Source organism: Oryx dammah, unplaced genomic scaffold (genome assembly GCF_014754425.2).
Source record: "Oryx dammah isolate SB20612 unplaced genomic scaffold, SCBI_Odam_1.1 HiC_scaffold_22, whole genome shotgun sequence".
NCBI lineage: Eukaryota > Metazoa > Chordata > Mammalia > Artiodactyla > Bovidae > Oryx > Oryx dammah.
This window is the reverse complement of record NW_024070206.1, coordinates 37,386,702-37,398,773: the sequence shown is the minus strand read 5'-3', so window position 1 is coordinate 37,398,773 and position 12,072 is coordinate 37,386,702. Positions and strand designations below refer to the sequence as shown.

Sequence of the window (12,072 nt, the reverse complement as noted above, 5' to 3'; positions counted from 1 at the left end):
TGACCAATAATATATAAACAGAAATTTGCTGATAGGAATTCTGAGTAAGCTTATTTATTTATTATCAGTAAGACCAATAGCAGCAAAGAGCTCAGTCTTCTGTTTGTTTGTTCTGATTATTTTTTATTGGCATGTGGTTGCTTTATAAGGTTGTGTTAGTTTCAGGTGTACAGCAAACTGAATCACTTATGCACATACATATATCCACTCTTTTTTAACTTCTTTTCCCTGTAGGTCATTACAGAGTATTGAGCAGAGTTTCCTGCGCTATACCCTAGGTGCTTATTAGTTATCTATAGTTATCTATTTTATATATAGTTAACTAATATGTAATAGTGTAATTATGTCAATCCCAATCTTCCAATTCATCCCACCCTTCCTTTCCCCCCTGGTAACCATAAGTTAGTTTTCTACATGTGTGATTCCATTTCTGTTTTGTAAGTAAGTTCATTTACATCATTTTGTAGATTTCACATACAAGCCATTTGCAGCAACATGCTTAGCTTTCTATTGAATGTGTTACTTAAAAGGTTTAGTCAAAAAGACTGAAGCCCATGTCATCATCAGACTCTTGAGACTCTTCTTTCTCTACTTCTGTGTTCTTCTCCTCAGCTGGGACAGCAGTGGTGGAGGGGGCCGGACTCCTGCTGAGAGACCACCAGCGGCCGGCGGGGGCAGGTCCAGCAGTCCCCACATAGCAGATGAGGCTCCCAGTGTTGACACTGGCCAGAGCCTGTGCAAACCAACCTGGCCAGAAAGAACCAGTGTTCACACTGGCTGCTTTAATGAAGGTGTTGATCTTATCCTCTGTGAGCCTCACCATGTAGAATGAGGGCTGAACAGATGCAGGTGAGCTCCGAGACGGAGGCCATCCTGGAGTGCTAGGCAAGGGCTACGGTGTGGTGCTAGTCTCTGGATGAAGTGGGGGCCTCACCCCAATGCGGTCTTGCTTCCTTGGGAGGACTAAGCATCTTAGGGCAGCTGAGAAAAGGTAAGTTCTTTATTTTTATTTATGTTTTAAGGGCATTTAAATTATTATTATTATTATTTTGGCTGTGCTCTGGAATCATAGTTCCCCCACCAGGGATCAAAACCTGTATTGGGAACTCGAGCCTTAACCACTGGACTGCCACAGAAGTCTCAAGCCTTTTTGAATAGGATTGTTCTCGAGAAGAGGTTTAAGGGGACACGCACTAAACACAGATGGTCCCAGATGGGTCTACCCTGGCCCAGTTAACACCTTGTTTTTCTTTTCATACCACTTTGTACCTCTGGGTGTCAGGTCCCTTCTTTTCCAAGTGGGGCCTTTGGAAAGTGTGGTCTTCATGCTGCGTTTGGATGGAACTCCACTCAATTTGGAGCATGTGAGATGATCCTTAAAGGATTAGGGTAAGCGTTAGAGGAATGCTGTTGATGAATAGTGTCCCTGTGCTAAAGCACAGTCAGGAGAGCAGAGAAAGTGGTGCTTGCCAGGCTTTCACCTCCGACCCTTGGCATGTCCTCTCCAGATGCTGATAGCAAGTCTTTCCGTGTGACCCCACAGGTGAATCTAATCCTGACCTCCTGTACCGCCACCATCTCCCAATCTCCCAGCCTTGGGACCTGGGGATAGAGAGCGGTAGGGAAATTCCTCTGCTTCTCCCTGTAGGATCTTCGTAATCTGGTGTTAGATGCTTTGCTCTTTTAAGTAATGCAAATCTAAAATTTAAACTAAAATCATAAAAATACTAGGAACTGTGCTACAACTAAAAATGTATATGATAATATCAAACCAACAAACACTTTAAAGGAAAAAAATGAACTCTACACATTTTTTAACTGTCTGAAGCAAATTAATTGAAAGACTTTAAAAACCTGGAAAAATATTTATAATATATATGGCATTAAAGTTTTACTATTTTAAATATATGGAGAGTCCTTACAAATTAATATTTTTAAAACAGTATGTAGCCTTCACTTTCACTTTTCACTTTCATGCATTGGAGAAGGCATTGGCAACCCACTCTAGTGTTCTTGCCGGGAGAATCCCAGGGATGGGGGAGCCTGGTGGGCTGCCATCTATGGGGTCGCACAGAGTCGGACATGACTGAAACGACTTAGCAGCAGCAGCAGCAGCAGCAGCCTAGTAAACAAATGAACCAAGAACATAAACTGGCAATAAAACACAGACATACACACATGCATACACGTAACCAAATATAGACCAGGAAAATTTTAAGTTCAATTCCTTCAGCTGGTCAAATAAAAGCTGGTTGAATCAGAGTTGCTACCTAGAAAATTTACTTTAAAATTGATAGTACTTGGGTACTATCAGTCATCAACAATCTCAGTATAAATTGATACAGCTGTGCTGAATGTAACTTTGGAAAAATATATTCATTTTTTAATCCTAACATTGTACACAAACAGTAATTCTTCCTCTAAGAATTCACCCTAAGAAAATGATTATAGAATGTAACAAAGATTTATTTACCAAGGTTATTTATCAATACACTTGTTTAAAATAGCCAAAAACATGGAAATAACCTCGAGCCTATCATTTGGGAATTGGTTGAATAAACTGTGTATACCCATGTAATGGGAAATTATGAAACCATTTTGAATAAGATTGAAAAATAACATCTAGGAGGAGAGATATAGTCATGTTTTATTGTGGGCAAAGCTTACGAAATAGTTTATAAGGTATGATTCATGATTGAAACATTTTAAAATAAGAAAATACATGGAAATAAAGAAAAACTATACAACCGAGGTTATTTCTGATTGACAGTCCTGCAGTGTTTATTATTTTCTCTTTATCCCTTGTCTATTTATAATCATATAAATCTTCTACAGTGAACACTGATTGCTGTCATAAGAGATTATTATTTTAAAATAGTAAAGCTAAAGGCAAATAGGTAGTTAAGTAGTACAGGAATGAATTTTGATACCATATGAGAAAGTTGGTTTGAAATATGTAAGAGGGGAATATCGGTGCATTGAAATCCCAAGGTGAGAATGAGGAAAGCAGTTGTGTCATGGAAAGAAGGATTTCAGATAAAACAAGTGTGCAGAGGAAGACAAGCTGAGATTTGAAACTGCTGAAGAGGGATAAGGATGGCATTGACTATTAGTTCAGATAAGAAAGTCAAGGAGCAAACTTTGAATGCATGTATTATAAGTCAACTTGATATCATACAAAATAATAATGTGTTTTTATTTGGTGCAAATATGGTAATGGCCAAATTACTCTCAAATGCAGACACCTTGAAGGGGAGCCTGCAGAACCCTGGAGGCAGTTAATTGATCTCCAGCATGACTGGGATTTTCAAGCTGGTGTTAAGTTTAACAATCTTGAAAGGTGTTTTGGAGTTCAAATGCAAAATAAGTCCCTCTCTTGGAGGGAATTCTGTGAATTAGTTGGAGACACAGGCATTTACTGCTCACAGTTTTCCTCATTTGCTGGAGGGTATCGTTATCTTTATAGTTCTATATATAAAATAGGCAAGTGTCCTAGGTCATGCCTCTTCCCAGGAAAAATTGATTACGTGCTGGTAAGCAAAAGGAAGCTTGGAAAAGTCTGCCAGTGGACAGAGATATAGAGACATAACACAACACAAAAGCCTGTACGTTTGGAAAACTGATGCCTTTCCCCAGCCATCAAGGAATTGTCCTCTTCATCCCATTTGCGACTAACACATATATATATTATTGATATATAAAACAAAAAACTGGTGTATATACACTGTTCAGTGCAAGGAACCTCACTCAGTACTCTGTGGTGACCTAAATGGGAAGGAAATCCAAAAAAGAGGGGATATATACATATATATATATATAGCTGATTCACTGTGCTGTAAAGTAGAAACTAAATAACACAACATTGAAAAGCATCAATACTCCAATAAAAGTTTTTTTTTTTTTTTAAAGGAGTTGTCTTCTTAGGGGGAAATTTGTTATTTCCGAGGACTGCACATTAACACTCCCAGAATTTTTCTATGTTCCAGAAAAACCACTACATAGAAATTTCCACCACTCTAGTATTCATATTTCCTAACACATGGGTATAGAATGCTACAGCAATTGGCTACAAACTGGAAGGAAAGTTTTGTGGTTAATGAAACCAACTTGCCTTGAGAAGCAGGTACCTGGATTTACCACTGAACTCATTTTCCTTACATGCAAAATTGAGATAACAATACCTCACTTATGCAGTTGTTTACAAGATAAAAGTAAATAATATTTATAAATGTCTAGCAATGGCACCCCACTCCAGTACTCTTGCCTGGAAAACTCCATGGACGGAGGAGCCTGGTGGGCTGCAGTCTGTAGGGTCGTGAAGAGTCGGACATGACTGAGCGACTTCCTTTTCACTTTTCACTTTCATGCATTGGAGAAGGAACTGGCAACCCACTCCAGTGTTCTTGCCTGGAGAATACCAGGGACGGGGGAGCCTGGTGGGCTGCCATCTATGGGGTCACACAGAGTCGGACACGACTGTAGTGACTTAGCCACAGTCCATAATAAACAATAGCTACTGTTGAGGCATGATTTGAGGGGGAAGTTGGGGAGGACTTGGAAATGTGTAAGACAAGAAATACAGTGACTCTTTAAATACATAGGTTTGAACTATGCAGGTCCACTTATACAAGCAATTTTTTTTTCAATAGTAAGTACCGCAGTACTACACAGGTGTATGGTTGGTTGAATCCACAGATGTGGAATTGCAGATGCAAGGGTCAGTCCTAAGTGACACATGTCGAGTTTCCACTTCATGGAGGATCATTGCCCCTAACCTCTGCATTGTTCAAAGATCAACTTCATATGTAACTTGAACTGAAGTACATCAATACACCGGCAGTGGTTTTTTAAACTTTTTACTGAAACATAGCCGATTTACAGTGTTGTGTTAGTTTCAGATGTACAACAAAGTGATTCCATTAAACATATATATAAATATATATGTTAGTTTTTTACATTCTCTTCCACTATAGGTTATTGCATGATATTAAGTATAGTTCCCTGTGCTATACAGCAAGTCAGTTCAGTCAGTTCAGTCACTCAGTTGTGTCTGACTCCTCGCAACCCTGTGAACCGCAGCACGCCAGGCCTCCCTGTCCATCACCAACTCCTGGAGTTCACTCAGACTCACGTCCATCGAGTTGGTGATGCCATCCAGCCATCTCATCCTCTGTCATCCCCTTCTCCTCCTGCCCCCAATCTCTCCCAGGATCAGAGTCTTTTCCAATGAGTCAACTCTTCGCATGAGGTGGCCAAAGTACTGGAGTTTCAGCTTCAGCATCAGTCCTTGCAATGAACACCCAGGGCTGATCTCTTTTAGAATGGACTGGTTGAATCTCTAGGGACTCTCAAGAGTCTTCTCCAGTGCGACAGTTCAAAAGCATCAATTCTTCGGCACTGAGCTTTCCTCACAGTCCAACTCTCACATCCATACATGACTACTGGGAAAACCATAGCCCTGACTAGACAGACCTTTATTGGCAAAGTAATCTCTCTGCTTTTCAATATGCTATCTAGGTTGGTCATAACTTTCCTTCCAAGGAGTAAGTGTCTTTTAATTTCATGGCTGCAGTCACCATCTGCAGTGATTTTGGAGTCCAAAAAGATGAAGTCTGACACTGTTTCCACTGTTTCCCCATCTATTTCCCATGAGGTGATGGGACCAAATGCCATGATCTTAGTTTTCTGAATGTTGAGGTTTAAGCCACATTTTTCACTCTCCTCTTTCACTTTCATCAAGAGGCTCTTTAGTTCTTCATTTTCTGCCATAAGGGTGGTGTCATCTGCATATCAGAGGTTATTGATATTTCTCCGCAGCCCAGCGTTTCTCATGATGTATTCTGCATATAAGTACCCGTTACCTATTTTATATATAGTAGTGCAGATATTTTAATCCCAAACTCCTATTTTGTCCCATCTGTTCCTTCCCTTTTGGTAACTATAAGTTTTTTTCTATGTCTGTGAGTCTATTTCTGTTCTGTTAATTAGTTCATTTGTATGATTTTTGTCTTTCTCTTTCTGACTTCACTTAGTGTGATAATCTCTAGACCCATCCATGTTACTGTTAATGGCTTATTTCATTCTTTTTAATAGCTGAGTAATACTCCATTATATATCTTCTTAATGCATTCATATGTCGATAGACACTTTAGTTGCTCCCACATTTTGGCTACAATAGTAATGTTTTAGGTGATAACTTCTTATCTGAAATGCCACAAAAATCCAAAACAAAATTTAGATACTTCTATTTATAATCAAGTTGAAAAGTCATTTCAAGTTCATATTTTCATCAGGTGGGGCCAGCGTTTTAACAATCTGATATTTGCTCTTCTCACATTCTCAATGGAAATTATGTTTGTCCTATTTTTAGACAACTCTATAAATTTAACATAGCATATATGACCCAACATGCTTATCTTAATATCAAAAGACTGGTGAGATTGTTTTCCTCCTCACAACAACTAAAACATTTCTGTAGTCTAGTACCTAAATCAGTAAAGAATGGAAAATTGTTAAGATACTGTTAAGCTAATCTCCATTTGTGAATTTTTCTTCCTTTTCTTTTTTTTTTTCTTCTTAACCTCAACAAAGTAGGTTAAGTTTTTGCCTTATTCATATAAGATATTTTAGAGAAAAACCTTTTCAAGTATAATCATTTTCAAGGAAAATATCTTATGCAAGCTTACTTAAGCTTGTTCTTACAGAAGCAAAACTTTCTGAGCCATTGATTTCATCCTACAACCATTACAATATGGTGACGTAAGTGATAATGACATGGTCAATCAATCAGGAATAGGTTTATTTTAGTTTAACAAAATTTGAAACAAGTGCTTTAGATCTACAAGACTTCGCCCTCTCCTTTCAGAGATGGCAAGCTGTCTAGCTAAGGAGTCAAAGTCACCTAAAAACAAAAACCTGGCTTAAAACTCAGGCACCCAGCTTTAAGGTAGAAAGTGAAACATTGGTGTTTCTGAGAAAGGTTTTAATAATCAGCTTTAGGTTTTAATAATCAGCTTTAAAACACAATATTGCAAAGCACATCACACACATGATGTTTCTTAGCTAAATGATTTTGCTTGTAATTTGTAGGGTTTTGAGCAGAATGGAATTGTTTAATAACATGATAAACAGTCTAGTCTCTGCTTTGCCATTTAATACAACTATAAATTTCTCCATCTGCAAAATGGAAACAATAGAACCTACCTCACAGGGGCATTCAGAGAATAAAATGAGAGAGATTATGAAAGTGAAATTGATTTGTTAACTATTAAAATATTTGAAAATGCAAGGTAGTGGTATTATCATTATTAATCAGTTTACAGAAATCCTTGGCTCTTTTATTTTGAAGGAACATGATTTTGGGTTCTCAAGGCTTATTTCAGCAGCATAGCTCTTAGATTTAAGATATTGAAGGTTTGCTGTGTTTTTTTTAACAAGGGGGATTTTTGCTATGCAATAAGGAAATATAAATAATTATCTAAAACAAAGCTATTTAATTATATCAGGGGGTTCTGATAACAGCATAAACCAGGAAAGTGGAATCTAAGTGTTTTATTATCAGAATCATAAAATAGAAATACAGTCTGTTATTGCATTATTGCAAATTCTTTATTTTTATAATACAGATTTGAGAGTGCTTCCCAAATCATTATTTTTATACTCAATACATTCCTGTTGATTTTCCATGTTGATATTAATATTATTTCACAATATCATGTCACTTTTACTAATGGGATTTTTGGTAAATATACCATAGTTTCTACATAAAAAGCATGATGGAGCTGAGATCTCTGCTACAGCCTTTAATTCTCCCATGTAATACACCAATTAGGCCTGAATCTTATCTTCAAAAATATACATAGGGCCATTTATACATAATTCACACCCAAACCTAATGATAACATCATAAACTGTTTTCCCACCATTGAAGCACACATATGTTTAACTTTGAAATGTTTTGCCAGAATGCCTTTGAAAAAAAACCCACTGTCTCATCAATTGCTGCTTTTTTCTACTGTATACTTTATGAATTGCCTCATCATAATTAACTCCAACCACTGGAATTAATTACTCCAGATGATCTGGAAATTGGTCCTCTTGATTCCTCTGAAATTCATTGAGATCATCCTGCAAAGCAGGGAAAGAGGATTGAAAAAAGCAGAATGTTTTTGAAAAACTGAACATGTTTTAGCACTTTGTATTTTAGAGAAGAAGTAACACAGGAAGATTTTTTTTTTTGGCATATTTTATTCCTTTTTCATTTTGTAAGATTATAGACATTAGGAACTGAAAGTGATCATAGTGAATTTCTGGTTCAGCCCCCTCCTTCCATACATGTGAAAGGACCCTAAAAAAAAAAATCCTGGAAGCTTGGGTGAACTGGCCTAGGTCACACATGGTCATGGGCACCTGATCCAAAACCCACATCAGGGTCCAGTTTGGCAGTAAAATAAGAAAGATGGATAATTGATCTCACAGACTTTCTCACACCGAAAGCACACATGACACTAAGGAGCTGGGAATGGTGAGCATGCGCTGAAAATGAATACTTTGCTAGAAACACACCAGAGTGCTCATTTGAGGGAGCTTTGGGTTTGATTCAGCCCATCCCAACTTGGTCCCAGTTGCTTTCAGATCTGCCATCAAAGTCATCCGTCCCCAAATCTGTTACAGTTAGAGACCATTTAGATTTGATAGAACAATTCTATGTCAACCAGCTGCAAGCAAAATTGCAAAATAGTTGATAACAGTGTACAATTTTTTAGTTGTCCGAGAAAAATTTATCTTTTAAATAATGTACATATTTGTTAATGTTGATTCTTCCAAAATATTAGCATTCTTTCAAAAAATGCTAAATTCTGTCTCAGAAAGAGTTCATGTGACCCAACCAGAGCAGAGACCTGGAAATCAGGGATCAGAGACAAGGATTATCCCAGAGTACGTCATATGTTTAATTTTTTCTAAATTTCATTTTTAATTGATTAGTTTTTGGCTGAGCCGGATCTTTGTCATTGCTTGTGGGCTTTCTCTAGGTTCACTGAGTAGGGGATACTCTCTAGTTGTGGGGCACAGGTGTCTCATTGCAATGTCTTCTCCTGTTGCAGAGTGCGGGCTCTAGGCACATGAGCTTCAGTAGTTGTGGTGCTTGGGCCTAATTGCCCTGTGACATGTGGGATCTTCCCGGACCATGGATCCAACCCATGTCCCCTGCATTGGCAGGCAGATTCTTAACCACTGGACCACAAGGGAAGTCTTGTCATACCTTTATATAAGGCAAGAATTGCTGTAAATGAGGAATATATGGGTAAATAAAAAAATACAAGTAGGCTTTTTTCCCCATTGTTTTTCCATATATTTTCCAAAAGCTCCTGATATAATGAAGTAAATGGTGATATGTGTCAGGTAAGTCTTCCCAGAAACATGCCTTGACAGAGCTAGCAGTGGAAGATATTAATTGGGGATAATGGCTGTGACAGATAAAGGGGGAAAGAAGCAAGAGCAATTCCAAAAATCTTTCAGACTCTGATGTAGAGGTGTGGTGACTGAGGAAGTAGGAGGGAAGAAAGGAGAGTCAGGGTTATGGGGGCGAGGGGGAGAACTTCAGTCTGTGGGGAAGTTCTGAGGAAGCTCGGTCAGCCAATGGCGGGCAGCAAGACGAGCTACCAGGAACCAGTTGCCACTGTCTAGAGTTTGAAAGTCCCCTCACACTGCTTTGCTCAGTGGTCTGCTGCAGGCTGCCAGGGAAGTATTTGGCATTGACTCAAAAACTGAGGCAGAGCCCAAGGTCACTTACACTTAGAGACTGTTGGCCACACACACTCGTGGAAGCAGGTCTTCCTTTGAAGTGATGGCTAAGTGGGACCAGTATGGCTTCCACTTACAGGCGTTGATTGATTTCTTTCCAGTGTGGTACCATGGGCTGAAATTGACAGCAGCCAATCAGGTGTTGCCAACTTGAATTTGGATACACACTCTTTCCCAAGAACTTACCCAATTACATTCATAAAGGAATCCCTTTGTGAAAATTTTCCATATCTTAACAAGCCAAAAAACATATCATAGAGTTTCCAAGCTCTTCCAAGACCCTTCGTTCTCAGCGTTTCTCTTTACTTCTAAGGGCTCATGGCTCAGGCTGTGGGCAGGGCAGCAGTTTCCGCTGTCAGAGATCTCCATTGTGTTCTTGTGCACCGGCTTTTGGAACTCAAGTAAAGGCCTTTTCAATTCAGGTGAAATTCCTCTTGGTAGATTGGACCTAGGCTGGTCTTTGGAGAGAGATCAAGCCCTGAGACTTTGGAGTGGAAGCATTGACCCAAGACCATAGACAACCAGAGAACTAACCCCAGGGAGTATCAAATAGTGAGAACTCACACAAAGGAAAAGACTTGAACATAAGACCTGGAATCACCCAACCACCAGTAGCACCCTGTGCAGGACGCCTCATCTAAACAACAAACAAAACAAAAATACAAACCCAATCATCAGTAGACAGGATTACCACCTCACTCAGCCTTTCCCATCAGAAGAAAAACAAACAAACAAACAAACAAAAGCTCAGCACAAATCTCACCCTATAATGACAACCCACTCCAATATCCTTGCCTGGAAAATCTCATGGACAGAAGGGCCTGGTGAGCTGCAGTCCATGGGGTCACAAAGAGTCGGGCACAACTGGGCAACTAACACTTACTATAAGAAGCTTACACAAACCACTGGACCAACCTTAGGAGGGCAGAAACCAAAAGGAAGAAAGAATTCAACCTTGAAGCCTGGGAAAAGACCTCAGATACAGTAAGTTAAAAAAAAAATAATGAAGAGGCAGAGAAATACTACACAAATGAAGGAACAAACTAGAAACACAGAACTCCAAATAAATGAAGAGGAAATAGGCAAACTATCTGAAGAAGGATTCAGAATAATAATAGTAAAGATGATCAGAACCCTTGAAAATAAAATGGAGAAAATGCAAGAATCAATTAACAAAGACCTAAAAGAACTAAAGAATAAACATACAAAGACAAACAACACAATTACTGAAATTAAAAATACTCTAGAAGGAATCAATAGCAGAATATCTGAAGCAGAAAAGTGAATCAGTGAGCTGGAAGATAAAATGGTGGAAATAACTTCTGAAGAGCAGAATAAAGTAAAAAGAATGAAAAGAACTGAGGATAGTCTCAGAGACCACTGGGACAACATCAAATGCTCCAATATTTGAATTATAGGGGTCTCAGAAGAAGAAGAGAAAAATAAAGGGTATGAGAAAAATTTTGAAGACATTATAGTTGAAAATTTCCGCAACATGGAAAAGGATATAGTCAATTAAGTCCAGGAGGCACAGAGTCCCATACAAGATAAACCCAAGGAGAAACATGCCAAGACACATACTAATCTGACTAACAAAGACTAAACACAAAGAAAGAATATTAAAAGCAGCAAGGGAGAAGCAACAAGTAACATACAAAGGAAACCCCATATGCTTAACAGCTGATCTTTCAGCAGAAACACTGCAGGCCAGAAGGGAAAGGCAGGATATATTTAAGGTATTGAAAGGGGAAAATCTACAACCAAGATTACAGTACCTGGCAAGGATCTCATTCAAAATTAATGGAGAAATAAAAACTTTTCAGACAAGGAAAGGTTAAGAGAATTCAGTACCACTGAACCAGCTTTACAACAAATGTTGAAGGGACTTATATAGTCAAGAAATACAAGAGAAGAAAAAAGATCTACAAAATCAATCAATCAGTTAAAAAAATGGCAATAGGAACATATATAGCAATAATTACTTTAAATGTAAATGTATTAAGTGCTCCAACCAAAAGGCACAGACAGGCTGAGTGGATATAAAAACAAGATCCATATATCTGCTGTCTACAAAAAAACCCACTTCAGGCCCAAAGACACATATAAACTGAAAATGAGAACATGGAAAAATATATTCCATGCAAATGGGAAGCAAAAGAAAGCTGGAGTAGCGATCTTCATATCAGACAAAATAGACCTTAAAGTAAAGAAGATTACAAGAGATAAGGAAGGACACTACATAATGATCAAGGGGTCAATCCAAGAGGA

General features: G+C 38.4%; 1 protein-coding gene across 1 annotated transcript; it reads right to left on the bottom strand.

Annotated features, from left to right (window-relative positions):
* Window positions 1–532: 532 nt before the first annotated feature.
* On the bottom strand, window positions 533–872 carry LOC120881186 (60S acidic ribosomal protein P1-like). The gene is made up of 2 exons (XM_040264811.1): window positions 821–872; window positions 533–747 (listed from the first exon to the last, which is right to left on the bottom strand). Exons 1-2 carry the CDS (start codon window positions 870–872, stop codon window positions 533–535), a joined length of 267 nt encoding a protein of 88 aa, XP_040120745.1.
* Between the last annotated feature and the right edge of the window lie 11,200 nt (window positions 873–12,072).

Bases quoted from the DNA above. Each gene is read 5' to 3' on its own strand.
- LOC120881186 (XM_040264811.1), bottom strand. From the start codon at position 872: ATGGCCTCCGTCTCGGAGCTCACCTGCATCTGTTCAGCCCTCATTCTA. The intron at 748-820 runs GTGAGGCTCACA...CTTTCTGGCCAG, and splicing joins TTCAGCCCTCATTCTACATG to GTTGGTTTGCACAGGCTCTG.